The sequence below is a fragment of the Cebus imitator genome, unplaced genomic scaffold, assembly GCF_001604975.1.
Source record: "Cebus imitator isolate Cc_AM_T3 unplaced genomic scaffold, Cebus_imitator-1.0 Scaffold18, whole genome shotgun sequence".
Taxonomy (NCBI): Eukaryota; Metazoa; Chordata; class Mammalia; order Primates; family Cebidae; genus Cebus; species Cebus imitator.
The window spans coordinates 7,068,301-7,082,119 of record NW_016107333.1 but is presented as its reverse complement, the minus strand read 5'-3'; the positions used below and the strand labels follow the sequence as shown (position 1 = coordinate 7,082,119).

Sequence of the window (13,819 nt, the reverse complement as noted above, 5' to 3'; positions counted from 1 at the left end):
GCTGGAGCATGGGGGGCATCAGTGCTGTGTTAGGAGTGTGGGGCTTTGGGAGTCACATCAGGTTTTAGAACAAACAAGTGTTGTGACAGGAGAGACATGTTTCAGTTTATTTAGTTAAAGTCAGCAAGTAGGTCTGAGAGGATATGAGGTTAGCAGGAAGTGGCTGTGATGGGCAGAGGCTCAGAATTGCACGGCATGAGGACACTTTGGGTATAACACTCCAAGGGCCACAATGCCACTCCCCACCCCTCAGGCTCTGGTTATTTTTTTCTGGCTTCTTCCTCTGTCACTAGGGTTAAGGAGTCCCTTGGGAGTTTCAGATTTGGCTGGGACAGTTTTATCACTGCTAGAGCATTAAGCTCTGGCCTAGGTCACTGCCAGCCTCCTTTTGGGCCAGATGGGCAGTTCTCAGACTGGACTAGCCCTGCTCTGTGGACCTAGAACTTCTGGCCCTGGAGATTCTGAGATGTGTATTTGTGGTCTCTCCTCAGGCATCTCCCAGGCCACTTGGAGAGTTGGGGCCTAGAGTGTGGGGTGGGCAGAATCCTGAGGGCAGAGAGTTTGGAAGAATCTTACAATGGCAGCTTTAGAGGGAAGCCTGGATGCATTGTTTGACAAACTGAGACCCAGAGAGGTAACATGACTTGAGGTCACACAGCAAGTCTAGGGCACAGTCAGGACTGAAAGCCAGTCCTGGGGAGGATGAAGCACCCTGGGGTTTAGACCATCTGGTACATGTAGAGAATGGAGAGGGTCAGGGCTGGGAGCTATGGGTTCAAATCCTGGCTCTGCCACTTACTATACTTTTGTGACCTAGGACAGTCACTTGAGCTCTCAGAGTCTGTTTCCTCAACTGTAAAACGAGGAAAATGTCCACCCTTTGGGTTGTTGTGAAGATCAAAAAAACATACATAAAGCACCGTAGCAAAGGTCATGGCACACAGTAAGTGTTCAATAAATGTCTGCTAGTGGTATGGTGGTGCAATAGTAGGTGCCCAATAAATGTTGAATGCATTGTCGAATACGAGTTCACACGCTAACAGTGAGCTTGTGAGACTCAGCTCCCTCACGTGTAAATCAGGACTCATAATCAGTGCTCGTTCTGCCACTTCTGTACAGCCCCGGTAGCAACGTGGACTAAATAAGTGTGTAAACGTTCAAGTGCAGAGCCGTCTCAGGTCAATGTTTACTCAGCCCAGGGCAATTCCTCTCCAAGTCCTACTCTGTAAAATTTCCCGTCAGCTTCACTAACTTCTCTACATTCCCAGATGCTTCCCCGGAACCGCGGGTGGGGGATGCCCCCTTTCTGAAGCCTGCCAAACTGATGAAAAACAGGTTGGGTAAACAGAAAGTGTGTAGGGCTGAGGAGGTGAGCCAGAGGAGGGAGAGCGAGGAGAAGCGCAGTGGGGAGAATGGAGGTGCACGGACGTGGTGTGTATCGGGGAACTTGGATATAGGACGCAGTAAAAGGATTTGGGGAGCAGTGGAGAGGTGAGGGCGCTGCGATTGGGGAAGAGTCAGGAAGATGAGGAGCCGGTAGGAGGGAGTGGAGAGCCTCCTCGCGGAGAGCTCGCCGCGGCGCAGGGCTCCCAGCTCCCCGCAGCCGCCTCCCCCGACCCCCCGACCTCCCGCCCGGCTCCTAGAGCGTTTCCCGGCCCGAGCGCCCGGCCTGCAAACCAGGAGGAAAGGGGCGGGACGGGGGGATCCGCAGCCTAGGATTGGCCGCCGTCCGGCCAGCCGGTGACGCGAAGCGGGCGGGCCCCTTTGTGACGTCACAATCAGCTGTTTGAACGTTCCAATTTGTGCAGTGAGCCCCGCCGCGGCGGCAGCACAGACTCAAAGCCCAGCGGGCGAGCGCAGCAGCCCGGAGCGACTGCGGCCCCGGCGCCTCCCCCGCGAGTCCCCGCGATGCGGCCGGGCCTGTGAGCGGCCGGCGACCCTGGGACGCCCCGCCGCCCAACTACCTCAGCGCCGCGCTTCCCACCCCCGTCCCCAGGTGAGTCCCGACCCTCGTGGGCCTGGGGGGCTCCCCCGCCACGGACACGCCCTGCGCCCCCTGCGCCCGGGCCTTTGTCTGTCTCCGCCAGAGGCCGCCGGGGCCGCGTTCCCGGCTCCCGATTGGTTGCCGCACGCCCGGTAGCCCATGACGTAGTTTATTTGCATATGACATTGAGACGTCACCAAGGCCGGCACCGCCCCCACGGGCTCGGGTCGCTTGTCCTCCCTTGACCCGGTAGCCGCTGTGTCGGGGCTGGGCACCGGGTCAGACGCTGCCATCCAAAGGGGACTGTAGGGGGGTCGGCGATTTCCTAGGCTAATCCAGGGGCTAGGGTCAGGCCTCTGATCCCCTACTTTCTCTTTGCAACCTGAGGAGTCAGACGGCGCTGCTGGGCCTAGGTTGACGGGGCCGTCAGGAGTTCAGGGCTGCCTCGGTCTCTAGGTCTTTGGGACGGCACCAGATGGTGGTCGGATCCCCTCCCTCTGGCTCCAGACTCCGCCCCCAGGGACTAACAGAATAACATCCTCCTAATCCCTGATTTGTGTGCAGTGCTTTAGCTAATGTCACTCCCAGACCCAAAATGAGGGGTCTTAGACCCGAGTTCACAGAAGAGGCAACAGGCCCAGAGAGGAGGATTAGCTCACTGGAGGTCACACAGGCAATTAGAGTCATGCTCACTGAGTGACAGATGCATTATTAGCCAGGGGCATAGACATAGGAGGGGCTCAATACAACTGGCAAGATACACATCCGCCTTCCTCTGGGGACCCTATCTTGGGCTCAGCATCATCATGGTTTGATAGGCTCCTAGGTCTCCTTACTCCTGGACCCTTTTCCAGGGAATCTCTGGAGATAGGTTCACCTTTTGTGGTGCTAAGCCCTTCTGTCCTCACTATACCTTGGAGTCCTAGAGTCCAATAAAATCGCTGCCTCCCAGCTGTTTTGATCACAGAGAGGTGAGTCATTGGTTGCCTCCGGGTGTCTCCAGGACTGATGTTGGGGTGGAGGGTGGGGTGAGGATTCCCTCTATTGGCCCTTTACCTCCCCAACTCCCTAGGTTGTCAGCCAAGAAGGACTTAACCTGGCCTAGTGCAGACAATTGCAAGTGTTTTCTTGCACCTTCCTCACCCCCTCTGCCCCCAGAGAGTATAGGAGAAGGGATAGGAAAAGGAGAGTTTATGTCTTAAGTGGATGGGGCCTAGAGGCAGAACGAAGAACTCCATTGCAGCTGGGAGTTTGCTCAAGGATGGGCTGGGGGTAGGGGTGGCTTAGGACTCAAATGCTATTCTGGGCAGAGCTGCTGTAGTTATTAAAGGGAATGGTTCTCCCTGGAGCAGAACTGGGAATGTGAGAACCAGGAAGCTGGCAGGGCTGGGAAAGAAAATCTGGGAGGCTCCCCAAGTGGTCAGGAGAGGGGGCAGGCACTGGCTGGCTGGTGCTGCTGTCACTCTTGGCTGTCACTGACTTGCTGTGTGACCTCAGGCAGGGAGCTTCTCTCCTGAGCCTCTTTCAGTTAATGCATGCTAAATCTTGGTGCCAGGAACTCCAGATCCTTTTGTAGTGGCTAGGTCAAGGTCTCTCTTTGACCTCCCTGTACCCCTTCATCATTATATTCTTGGGGATTGTTTTCAGAGTCTTTCCTGTGTACAGTCTGGACTGGATGCTCAGTAACTTGGGATTAGGCCTGCCCTGCCACTATCTAGCCATGTATTTTTGCATAGATTTATGTCCTCTTTCTGATCATCAGATTATAAAATGGGCTAGGTGAATATGATAGTCCCTGAAATAGCTCTTAACTTCTCTTTCATATTCCGTGAAGTAGTAGGTTCTGGAAAGAGGATGTGCCTTATCAAGGCCTCAATATTCCCTTCCTTCAAGAGGAGCCAAACTTTCTGGGCTTTTGGTAATGGAGTCACTAGCTCCCTGTGGCTACAGATGAGTTAGGATACGTGGATTGTGCTGGGTGGACACCAGTTGGGGGTGGCCTCACCTTCATAACCCCTATAGATCTCCCACCCCAATCCCACCAGGGAAGCCAGCATCTTGAGCCTACTGTGCGCCTGCAAATATGGAAATATTCTCAGGGTATGGAAGTGAGGTGATTCTGCAGCAAGTGTGAAAACATTCCCAGACAATAGAGGGAAGAAGCAATAAGCATGGAAATACTGCAGGTGGATTAGCAGAAAGAATAGAAATGCCTCAAGGGAACAGAAGTCTGGACATGCCCCCAGGAAGTTCTACAGGAAGTGTGGAAACACCCTCACTGAATGTGACAAGTGGCTCAGGAGCAAACCACTGACCATCTTTAGGGAACAGGTGTGGAGAGTCAGTCAGGCTTCAGGTACATCCTGGGGAGTCTGGCCAGCAGCCCCCAGCCAAGCTGTAGTCCTGAGGTAGGCTGACATGGGGAGGTGAGGTGGATCTAGAGCCACCACCATTTCTGGAGCAAGGGGCCTCCCTCTTAATACTCACCCAGGGAAAGATTGGTTGAGGGCTTGCTTGGGTCCGGGTCCAACCCTCAGTGCTCATCCTTAAGGGCCCCTGGAATCTGACAACTCCCTTCCTCCATCATCACCTCCCACTGATCTGCTGTCTCCCTGAGCCCAAGCAACCTGATCTTCCTCCTAGCCTGGGATGCTGCCCTTGAACAGGAGATGGCATGCCATCTTTACACCTCATATGACAGACACAACTGAGATGTGCCAAATCACATGGTAAGATGGTAGCAGTTCTATGGGATTTCTGCTGTCCAGTGCTTTTTAAACCACACAGGCTCCAGGAGTGGTTCTTAATCTCTGGGGTCAAGGATTGCTGTTTAGGAAATCATGATGAAAACCAAGGGTCCCTTTCCCCAGAAAAATACAAATGGGCAATGATCCCTGGCCACCAATTTGAAAATATCAAATTCAGACAGATACACAGCAGAGGCAATAGAATACAGTGATTCTGGATGCTACTTCTGGAATCTGACTGCATGGGTTCAAATCCCACCTTTGTCTCTCACTAGCTATGAGAACTTTGGGACAGTTACCCTCTCAGAGCCTCAATTTCTTCAACTGTAAAGTAAGGATAGTAATTATTATCCACTTCCTGTACTTGTGAGTATTACATGAGGTAATATAGGTAAAGCTGCTTAGTATAGTGCCTGGAACCTGAATGTTAGCTATATTACTATTATTATTATTTTGAGACCGAGTCTCACTGTGTCACCTAAGTTGGAGTGCAGTAGTGCCTCCTAGGTTCCAGCGATTCCCCTGCCTCAGCCTGGAATTACAGGCACCTGCCACCATGCCCAGCTAATTTCTATATTCTTAGTAGAGATGGGGTTTCACCATGTTGGCCAGGCTGGTCTTGAACTCCTCACCTCAAGTGATCCACCTCCTTCTGCCTCTTTTGCCATTGACCATCTTTTTTTTTTTTTCTTGAGATGGAGTCTGGCTCTGTTGCCAGGCTAGAGTGCAGTGGTGCAATCTCGGCTCACTGCAACCTCCGCCTCCCAGGTTCAACCAGTTCTCCTGCCTCAGCCTCCCTCAGCTGGGATTACAGACCTGTGCCACCACGCCCAGATAATTTTTTAAATCTTTAGTAGAGATGGGGTATCACTATGCTGGCAGGATGGTCTCAATCTCCTGACCTCATGATCCACCTGCCTTGGCCTCCCAAAGTGCTGGGATTACAGGCATACACCACCGTGCCCGGTCGCCATTGACTATCTTTAGGGAATAGGTGTGGAAAGTCAGTCAGGCTTCAGGTACAAGCTTGACTAAATACATGCATACATAAAGTTTTGAGACAGTGTCTTGCTCTGTTGCCAAGCTGGAGTTCAGTGGTGCGATCTCGGCTCACTGCAATCTCTGCCTCCCGGGTTGAAGTCATTCCCCTGCCTCAGCCTCCCGAGTAGCTGGGACTACAGGCATGCACCGCCATGCCTGGCTAATTTTTTAATATTTTAGTAGAGACGGGGTTTCACCATGTTTGCCAGGATTGTCTTGATCTCCTGACCTTGTGATCTGCCGGCCTCAGCCTCCCAAAGTGCTGGGATTACAGGCAGGAGCTACGGTGCCCAGCTAGCCTAGCTATATTATGATGATAACAAGTGGACAATATGGGCAATTTCCTCCCTGCCTGGAAAACTCCTATTTACTCCTCAAGGTCCAGCTTGGATGTCAAGTTCTCTGGAGACCTTCCCTGACACAGCTGTGTCATGTGTCACTCTTTCCATGTTCCTAAAGCACCCCGTAATAATAACTAACTTATTACCTTGTTGAGTGTTTTACATATGCCCAGATGCAGTTCTAAGCACTTTATAAGTGTTTAGCTCATTTAGTTCTTTTTTCCCCCTTTTTTCTCCTTCAACAACTTTGGTATAACTCATTTAATTCTTATTACAGCCTGGAGGAGGATACTATTATTAGCTCATTTAATTCTTATAAGAGCCTGGAGGAAGGTACTATTATCATTGCCTTTTGAGAGATGAGAAAACTAGGCACAGATATGTTAAATAACTTCCTAAATTCATACAAAAGAGTTTTTTTTTAAAGCCTGGATTTGAATGAAGAAAGCCCATACCCCAAAAGCGTCTGCACACATCCCTGTTTTGTGTGCCCTTCTCCCTCCTCTGGGGGTGATATCTTCTGTCCTCTGCCCCAGGCCAGGAGTGGGGTGAACCTCAATCACTGGTGGCTCTGACGCCCTTCTATGATTCCCAGGTTTTTGCACTGCCATAGGGCGCCCCCGTGAGGCCGCTTCGCCCCCCACCATGTTCCAACGCCTCACCAGCCTCTTCTTCAGCACCCCCCCGGCCCCTGAAGACCCCGACTGCCCCCGCGCCTTCGTGTCAGAGGAGGATGAAGTGGACGGCTGGCTCATCATTGACCTTCCGGGTGAGGCCTGGGTCAGCCTCCTGGGCCTGTGAAGTCATCCTAAGGGCAGATGGTCGAGCAGCGGAGGGGAAGGGTTGGGGGACTGGGGGGTCCCCAAGCCTACTGGAGGTGGGGTCACGGGGCCCCTTCCCATGAAAGCCGGGGCCCTCTCCTGGCGGCTCAGGAGAGGCTGCAAGTCAGGACCCCTAGGGCAGCAGGGCGAGACTCTTGGCCTGTGGGTACCCCGGGGCGCTGCGGACAGGCTGCGTGTCTGACTAACGATGCCCTTTCTCTCCCCGCCCCCTTGTCCCGTGTGTGTGTGTCCCTCGCCGCTGCTCCCTTCCTCTGCACCGCTCCCACCCCGCGCCCCGTAGACAGCTACGCGGCTCCACCCAGCCCCGGGGCCGCCCCTGCCCCCGCGGGCCGCCCTCCGCCCGCGCCCTCCTTGATGGACGAGAGCTGGTTTGTTACCCCTCCCGCCTGTTTTACTGCAGAGGGGCCTGGGCTCGGTCCCGCCCGCCTCCAGAGCAGCCCCCTGGAGGACCTCCTCATCGAACACCCCAGCATGTCCGTTTACGTCACCGGCAGCACCATAGTGCTGGAGCCCGGGCCCCCTTCCCCGCTTCCGGACGCGGCCCTGCCTGACGGCGACCTCAGCGAAAGGTGAGCGGGCCGGGGGCGGAGCCTGGAGGCCCAGGGAGATGGATCTTGGAGGCCAGGGTCCAGGGCAGGAGGCGCTGGAGCGGCTTGGGAGGGTTGCCTTCGAGACAACGTCGGGGGCCCGTGGGCCGCAGGGCAAGGCTAGCAGCGGGACTTAGGGTGAGGGGCGGGACTGTCGGGTGAGAGAGGCGTGGCCTCGTGGCCGGGGCGGGGCTTGGGAGGGAGGGGCGTGGCTAAGAGGCCACAGGCGGATTTGGAGGCTTGAGGAGCGTGGCTGGAGTGCCGTGGAGTGGGACTTAAACAGAAAGGCAAGGGTGGAATTGAGGGTGGGAGTCCAGTCTTCCCCGAGGTCCAGTTTACCTGTCAGGGGCTAGAACCGAGGAGACACCTCCGGGTTGGTACCCACAAGAAGTGCGTCGGGCACCCCAATTGAGCAGACACAGAACTGCAGCAAGGCAAGGGTGGGAGATGGCAGCGCCCCTTAGGCCTCCCACCCGGGTTACCCGGCCTGACCCAGCCCCGCTCTGTGTCCACAGGGAGTTGGCGCCCGCCCGCCGCGAGCCCCGGGCCGCGCGCCACGCCGCTCCTCTACCCGCGCGGGCGGCGCTGCTGGAGAAAGCGGGCCAGGTGCGGCGGCTGCAGCGGGCCAGGCAGCGGGCGGAGCGCCACGCGCTGAGCGCAAATGCGGTGCAGCGGCAGAACCGAGCCCGCGAGAGCCGTGCGCGCCGGCCCAAGCACCAGGGCAGCTTCATCTACCAGCCGTGCCAGCGCCAGTTCAACTACTGAGCGTCTGCTGGTCGCGCCGCGAACCCCTTGCCGACTACCGATCCCTGTCGGGTCCCTCCGACGCCTCGGGCTGGACGCGAAAACCTCCCTCCTTAAAGCTGAGGTTGGGTGATAGCCGTTCCTTCCCTGACACCCTCAATTTCCCCATCTCTGATCCTCTAATCCGCCTCTGAGCCCCTTTTCACGCCCTCATTCGCCCTCGCTGTTTCTGGCCCCCATCCCCAGCATCTAATCATCCATGCCCCCTGCTCCTGACCCCTCCATCCTTTCTTCTCTGGTCCGCATCCCTGTCTCTCCCCTTCACCCTTGCCCTCCAGTCCTCTACCTCTGGCCCGCTCCTATTTCTGAAAGCTTCTTCCAGTCCCTGATCTGGCTCATTCCCCACCTTCAACTCCCACCTTACATGACTCACACTATCCCGTGTTTGGCATTACACTCACCCCTGTTCCCTTATTCTTCATTCCCAGTAATTTGCTCCCAAATGGTGGAGACCCTGAGCCCAGCTCTGACCAGGTAGAGAGCCTGTGCAGTCTGGGCCACTGTCATTGCCCTCTAGTAAGGGCTCGGGGTTTTGCTTTTAGTCTCCCCTTCATTCTGCCTTGGGGGCTGTACTCTGTGGAGCTGCTTAGGCCTGGAAAGGTACAGTATGTAGAAGAGGACTGTGCAAGTGAGTTAGAGGGAGAAGACGGAGGGAATCTAGGAAATGAGGCAGCCTCTTGGAGATTCGGACAGGACAGACATGTTGAGAAGCTACAGGGAGCAGGGCACCAAGGGAGCTCGCACTGTGCCTGCTCAGAGAGGCAATGCCCTGCTTCCAGGCTGAAGCCTCGAGTCTGCTCCCACTTCCCTTTTCTATAATCCATTCTTCTGCAGGTTCCTGAATCTGAAGGGCTTAGTTAGTACCTTGCCACTCTACCCCTGAACATGTCACCCGAGTAGAAGCTGGGCAAGGTCCCACCATCCTGGCCGTTTGTTCACAAGCCCAAGGTGCTAGAATAGCTTAGGGGAGATGCAGGCCACAGGGCTTCTAGGCAGGCAAAGGGCATTCACACTAGGTCAGAGTGCAGAGCAGTGATGCTGGAGAGGACACACCATGGGGTGAAGCCATCCCAACGCTGACAGCTCAGCCTTCACCTTGCTTGCCTCTGGTCTTGTATTTCACACTCTGCTCAGTATGGCTAGGAAGCGGTCCTGAGTAGAAGTCCAGGAGCCCCACTGTCCTAATCCCCAAATTGTTCTTATCCAGGTTCCGGGCCTTCAGGGGGCCTCTTCTCATTTTCTCCCACAGGCCTCTCTTTCTAGGTTGCTGGGAGAAATGGGTGCCCTATGGTCCCTCTCCTCTCCTCCTCCAGAAATGTGAATCCCTGGGGGAGGCAGAAGGGGCAGAGGCTTCCCTCTTCTTGTGGAGATTGAATTTTGGGCTCAGACACCAGCAACAGCCTCTTGGGATGCCCAAGTTGCTTCCCAGTTCCTCTTTCTAGCCGTCCTTTTCTAGTATACTCACTCTTCCTTGGAACTTTTAAGACTTCTTGGTACATATGAACATAGGTCTTCCCCTCACCCCAACTTTAGGTTTCCAGGCCTCACAGCCAAGCTGAGGCTTGGAGAAAACTCTGCATTCCCATGAGGGCAAAGGCAGCTGCCCTTCCTGACCCTATAGTCCCAGGCCTCATGGGGGATGTGTGGGGAAGGTATGGGGTATCCCCATGGATGCTGGGATGAGGGCAGAGGAAAACCTGTTGGGGTCTCCTATCCCAGGGAATAAGCCAAATTAACACTAAAAATTGATCAAAACTCCCACACCAGTCCACTAGGGCCCCAGTAGTTGACAGCCTTGCTCCTCTCCCTAAGTTCTCCTTTAGTTACAACCTAGTTGCTTTTATTCTTCCAGCTACCATTTGGGCACTTCAGAGCCAGCCTAGGGTCTTCGGCACCTCCAAGAGCTGAAACTCCCTCCAACCCTTCTTGCCTACTCCTCACTGCCAGCTGGGGTCTAGGCTCAGTCCTATGTGGTGCCCATGATCCCTCTGGTGGGGGAAGAGCTTAAGGGAAGAGCTTAAGTTATAGGGCATTTGGCTCAAATTTTAAAAGGCCTTGTGTTTACCTATATTTCTGGAGGCTCCTGTAGTTCTAGAACCCAATCTCTCACCTGGCTGGCTGCAAGGCTCTTATTTTTTGTACTTTTCCTATAGATTCTGTAGCATTTGAGTGTGGCAATATTTTAATTGTGTATAGATTTCTAAGAACCAACACTACTCAGTCTCCTGCTAGTCTGACTCCTGAAGCATCAGACCTTGTCATACTGTATTGACTGTGTACGTGCCTTTCACCTTTGAGCATGCTTCAGGATTTTTTTTTTAAACCACAGAACTTGAATACATGAGGGAACCAGAGTTCACAAAGTCCTATGCAACCTTAGGAGGAGGTTAGAGAGTCTGTTTTGATTGATGTTTTCAGTGGCCCTAGAGGAGTTTGTACCAATTTGTGAGTATTAATGTCAGTACTACCAGCACTTTGCCAAAACTGTGTCAGAGGGACCCCTGTTTCTAGAGTGAGTCCCAGTTACATCAAAGAGTGACTTCCAGTTATTCCCTAGTAAGTCTGAGTGGTTCCTTCAAGCTGGGTGTCTTTCCAGCCTTTGCCAGTCTAGCCCCAGCAGGGCAGCGTGTGTGTATGAATGCAGTTTGGTGCTGTTTTGGAGTATGCCTGCTCCCCAGCTCCCTGCCTGGAACGCTCTGATCAACTTGCGCTGACCTGTAATGTCTTAGGTGCAACAAGGACCCCACCAGAGCTCTTGGATGCCCTCCTAGATCCATGTGGCTTTATGTGAGGGGACTGAATGCAGACACACCATAGCCCATTTCTACTACTTTCCCTCTCACCCTTCCACCAAGTTCCACATGGAACCAACAAGTTGAGTGCGTCCCTGTTGGGTGTTCTCTGTTGAGACTGGCTGAAATGAGACTTTGGTTGACCATGTGATGTGTCGACAGACTCAAGGAAACAACCACCTCAACCGGGTCATGTGGCATGCCTGTGTATGTGTGTAACAGAATTCTGATTGTTAGACTGTAATGCTATTCCTCTATGGGAGAAAAAAAACTAATATAAAGAAAAACAAATAAAAATCTATTTAAAGCACATGATACTTTCTGCCTGAGTTGAGCTTAAGTATGCGAAGCACTTTGTAATCTTAAGCACAGTAGTGGCGTAGAGTATTATGATTAAGCTGGCTTTGGTTCTGTGTGTGTGTCATACGGGAGAGGAAGAGGGTAGATAAGCTTACTGGGAACAGAGCCAGACAATGGCATCTGACTCATACATGACTACTTTTAGAGGATCTTTATAATGCAAGACACATACATGAAGACAGCTGGAATAGAGAGGAGAGTAAGAGCAGGACAGAATGACCAACTCATCCTTTTGGTCTTAGGCACTGGGTTACAGCAAGGGCAAGGAGCCACTGGAGGGGAAAGGATGAAGTCTAACCCTAGGGGAGATGCAGCAGAAGGCTGAAACCCAGGCTGAGACAAGTCCAGGGTCCCAAGCATCAAAGTCTCCTGAAAGTTGGGGGTAGGGTGGGGCAGAAGCAGCTGGCTTTGGAGGCAACACAAACTTCAAAGCAGGGCAGCCAAAGTGAAATGTACTGGACATCTCTGAAATATATAACACAAAATGACCCCTTTTATTTGGTAGCTGCTCCATCTAACCACAGAATTGGACTGAAGGTAGAAACCTGACCTAAACTGGGCTAGATTCTTGATGCTGGTACAATCTTAGAGGCCAGTCTGGGCTTATCTCCTCTATGGAGGAAACGTAAGCACAACTGTTTTGGAGCAATCCACAATGCACATGGAGGAGCAGATGTGTGTGATGTGGTGAAAAATGCCATCTCCGCTGCTGACAGCTTCCTGTCCCTAGAAAATCCTGGGTGGCCATTGATCTCTAAGTTGGTTTTATTATTTGCATCCAAAAGAAATTTGAGCAATAGATATCAAAGTAGCTGGCACAGTGCTGAACAGAGCTAGTTTCTTCAAAGCCAAGAATGAATTGAGCAAGTACGTACATTTTCCTCAACTTGCCAGGTGGGCATCTCAGGTGCAATGAGGACTAGATGAGAATCCCATTCACAAAGAAGTCTGTGTCTGCTTATTTAAGGACCAAGGAAAGAGCTTATCACCCAATAATCCCTTACCAATAACATAACTTTATGTTCTATGACAATGACATTTATTTAACACATTATTTCACATTGTACAAATCCTTAGATTCTCTTTATTCACTGGTCCATTTCTACAACAAATACATCCAAAACACTATATAATAAAATTATTTACAACATTTCCAAATGAGAAGATTGCTTTTGCCCCCACTACTGCTATTCACACACAGTACTTCCACGGCACAGTACGTCATTAGGAGATCTAAAAATGCTCACCCTGTACTCTAGGCTGCTTAGGAAATGTGAAAACTAATAACATTTATAATGGCATTAGCTCCTTTCAATACAAGAAAACATTTTAGAAACCTTGAACTTCAACTTGCAACACCAAAAGGGCTCAACAATCCTGCTTTCCCCATTGCACTTTATGAAACAGGTTGCAGGGACTAGGAAAAGGGCCACATTATTAAAACTATTAACTGTACAGAAATGGATTTAAAAAAGTCACAGCTCAAAATTGCTCTTTGTAAAAGTCACACACATTTACAAGTATCGTCACCGTCCTGGTTGTTTACTTGGATTTTCTTCGCTTGGATTGCACCGCACTGGTTATGTCTGTAGAGGGAAAGAAAGGACATGTTCAGTGGAGGTAGCTCTTTTCAGCAGTGCCCTTTAGGCAGTGCGCAACAGGCAGAGCAGACCTAAGGGGAGCCCTATTCTACTTGGAAGCTGTTTGAGGGGCATTCTGAATGGAGAGAGTCGCAGGCGCTGCTTGAGGGCTTACATGGGAAGAGGGTGTGGCCCTGCATTGGGCAGAATTGGGGGAATGTGACTGAGGTGGTGGGAGATGAAGCACACCTGATTAGACAAACTGCAGGGTGGAGACAGCCTTTGTAGCTGGGCAATTAACCTCACGGTTTCCTTCACCAGTTTCCATCACACAATGAAGTGTGACTAGACAGACAATGTTTTTGGTGAGAAATCAGTAATGCCATAAGCAAGTGGTAAATTGTGTTAGAGTACAAAATAACTGTCTTAGGATCCCTTTTGAAGTTAAGCTATTGTTTTAAAGTAAGGAACTCTTTTTGTCATGCTATAGTCGAGGTCTAAACAACACGACCATGGACTCTGGTCAATGAGTGTCTATTGTGGCCCAGCCAGTTACATCAAGACTGTGGATACATATACATACAGTCATGAATGCAATTCAGAACAAGCAACAGCTTGCTCTGAGCCCAAGTGAGCCTGAAGGTTTCATGGAAGAGGTGGGAACTGAGTGATTTACACACAGAATGACAGTGACATAAAGGGAAATGACTATGTTTTGATTTCTTTAGTTTCTATTGTACA

General features: G+C 52.1%; 2 protein-coding genes across 13 annotated transcripts in view; one reads left to right on the top strand and one right to left on the bottom strand.

Moving 5' to 3' along the window:
* Positions 1–1,793: 1,793 nt before the first annotated feature.
* TP53INP2 (tumor protein p53 inducible nuclear protein 2) lies at positions 1,794–11,451 on the top strand. 5 transcript variants are annotated; one of them, XM_037733143.1, is made up of 5 exons: positions 2,131–2,955; positions 4,628–4,713; positions 6,709–6,882; positions 7,236–7,524; positions 8,058–11,451. In XM_037733143.1, exons 3-5 carry the CDS (start codon positions 6,759–6,761, stop codon positions 8,305–8,307), a joined length of 663 nt encoding a protein of 220 aa, XP_037589071.1. In that variant the 5' UTR covers positions 2,131–2,955; positions 4,628–4,713; positions 6,709–6,758; the 3' UTR covers positions 8,308–11,451. The 5 variants fall into 5 exon arrangements, with proteins under 5 accessions (XP_017369299.1, XP_037589073.1, XP_037589071.1 ...); XM_037733139.1 differs by having other exon boundaries at positions 4,536–4,713; XM_017513810.2 differs by lacking the exons at positions 2,131–2,955; positions 4,628–4,713 and adding an exon at positions 1,794–1,996.
* A 1,043-nt stretch (positions 11,452–12,494) lies between these two features.
* NCOA6 (nuclear receptor coactivator 6) overlaps positions 12,495–13,819 on the bottom strand; it is a 113,732-nt gene continuing 112,407 nt past the window's right edge. For 4 of the 8 annotated variants that reach the window (XM_037733042.1, XM_037733052.1, XM_037733061.1 and 1 more), the window contains one exon: positions 12,563–13,084. In XM_037733042.1, coding sequence (XP_037588970.1) covers positions 13,041–13,084 — 44 coding nt within the window. In that variant the 3' untranslated portion in view covers positions 12,563–13,040. Of the gene's footprint in view, positions 13,085–13,819 lie in introns of all 8 variants that reach the window. The other 4 variants (XM_017513676.2, XM_037733070.1, XM_037733069.1 and 1 more) reach the window with 3 other exon arrangements.

What these genes read in the sequence shown, in the direction of transcription:
- TP53INP2 (XM_017513810.2), top strand. Translation starts at nt 6,759, where the DNA reads ATGTTCCAACGCCTCACCAGCCTCTTCTTCAGCACCCCCCCGGCCCCT. An exon ending in GCTCATCATTGACCTTCCGG is followed by an intron (nt 6,883 to 7,235) that starts GTGAGGCCTGGG and finishes CGCGCCCCGTAG; the next exon opens with ACAGCTACGCGGCTCCACCC. An exon ending in GACGGCGACCTCAGCGAAAG is followed by an intron (nt 7,525 to 8,057) that starts GTGAGCGGGCCG and finishes CTGTGTCCACAG; the next exon opens with GGAGTTGGCGCCCGCCCGCC.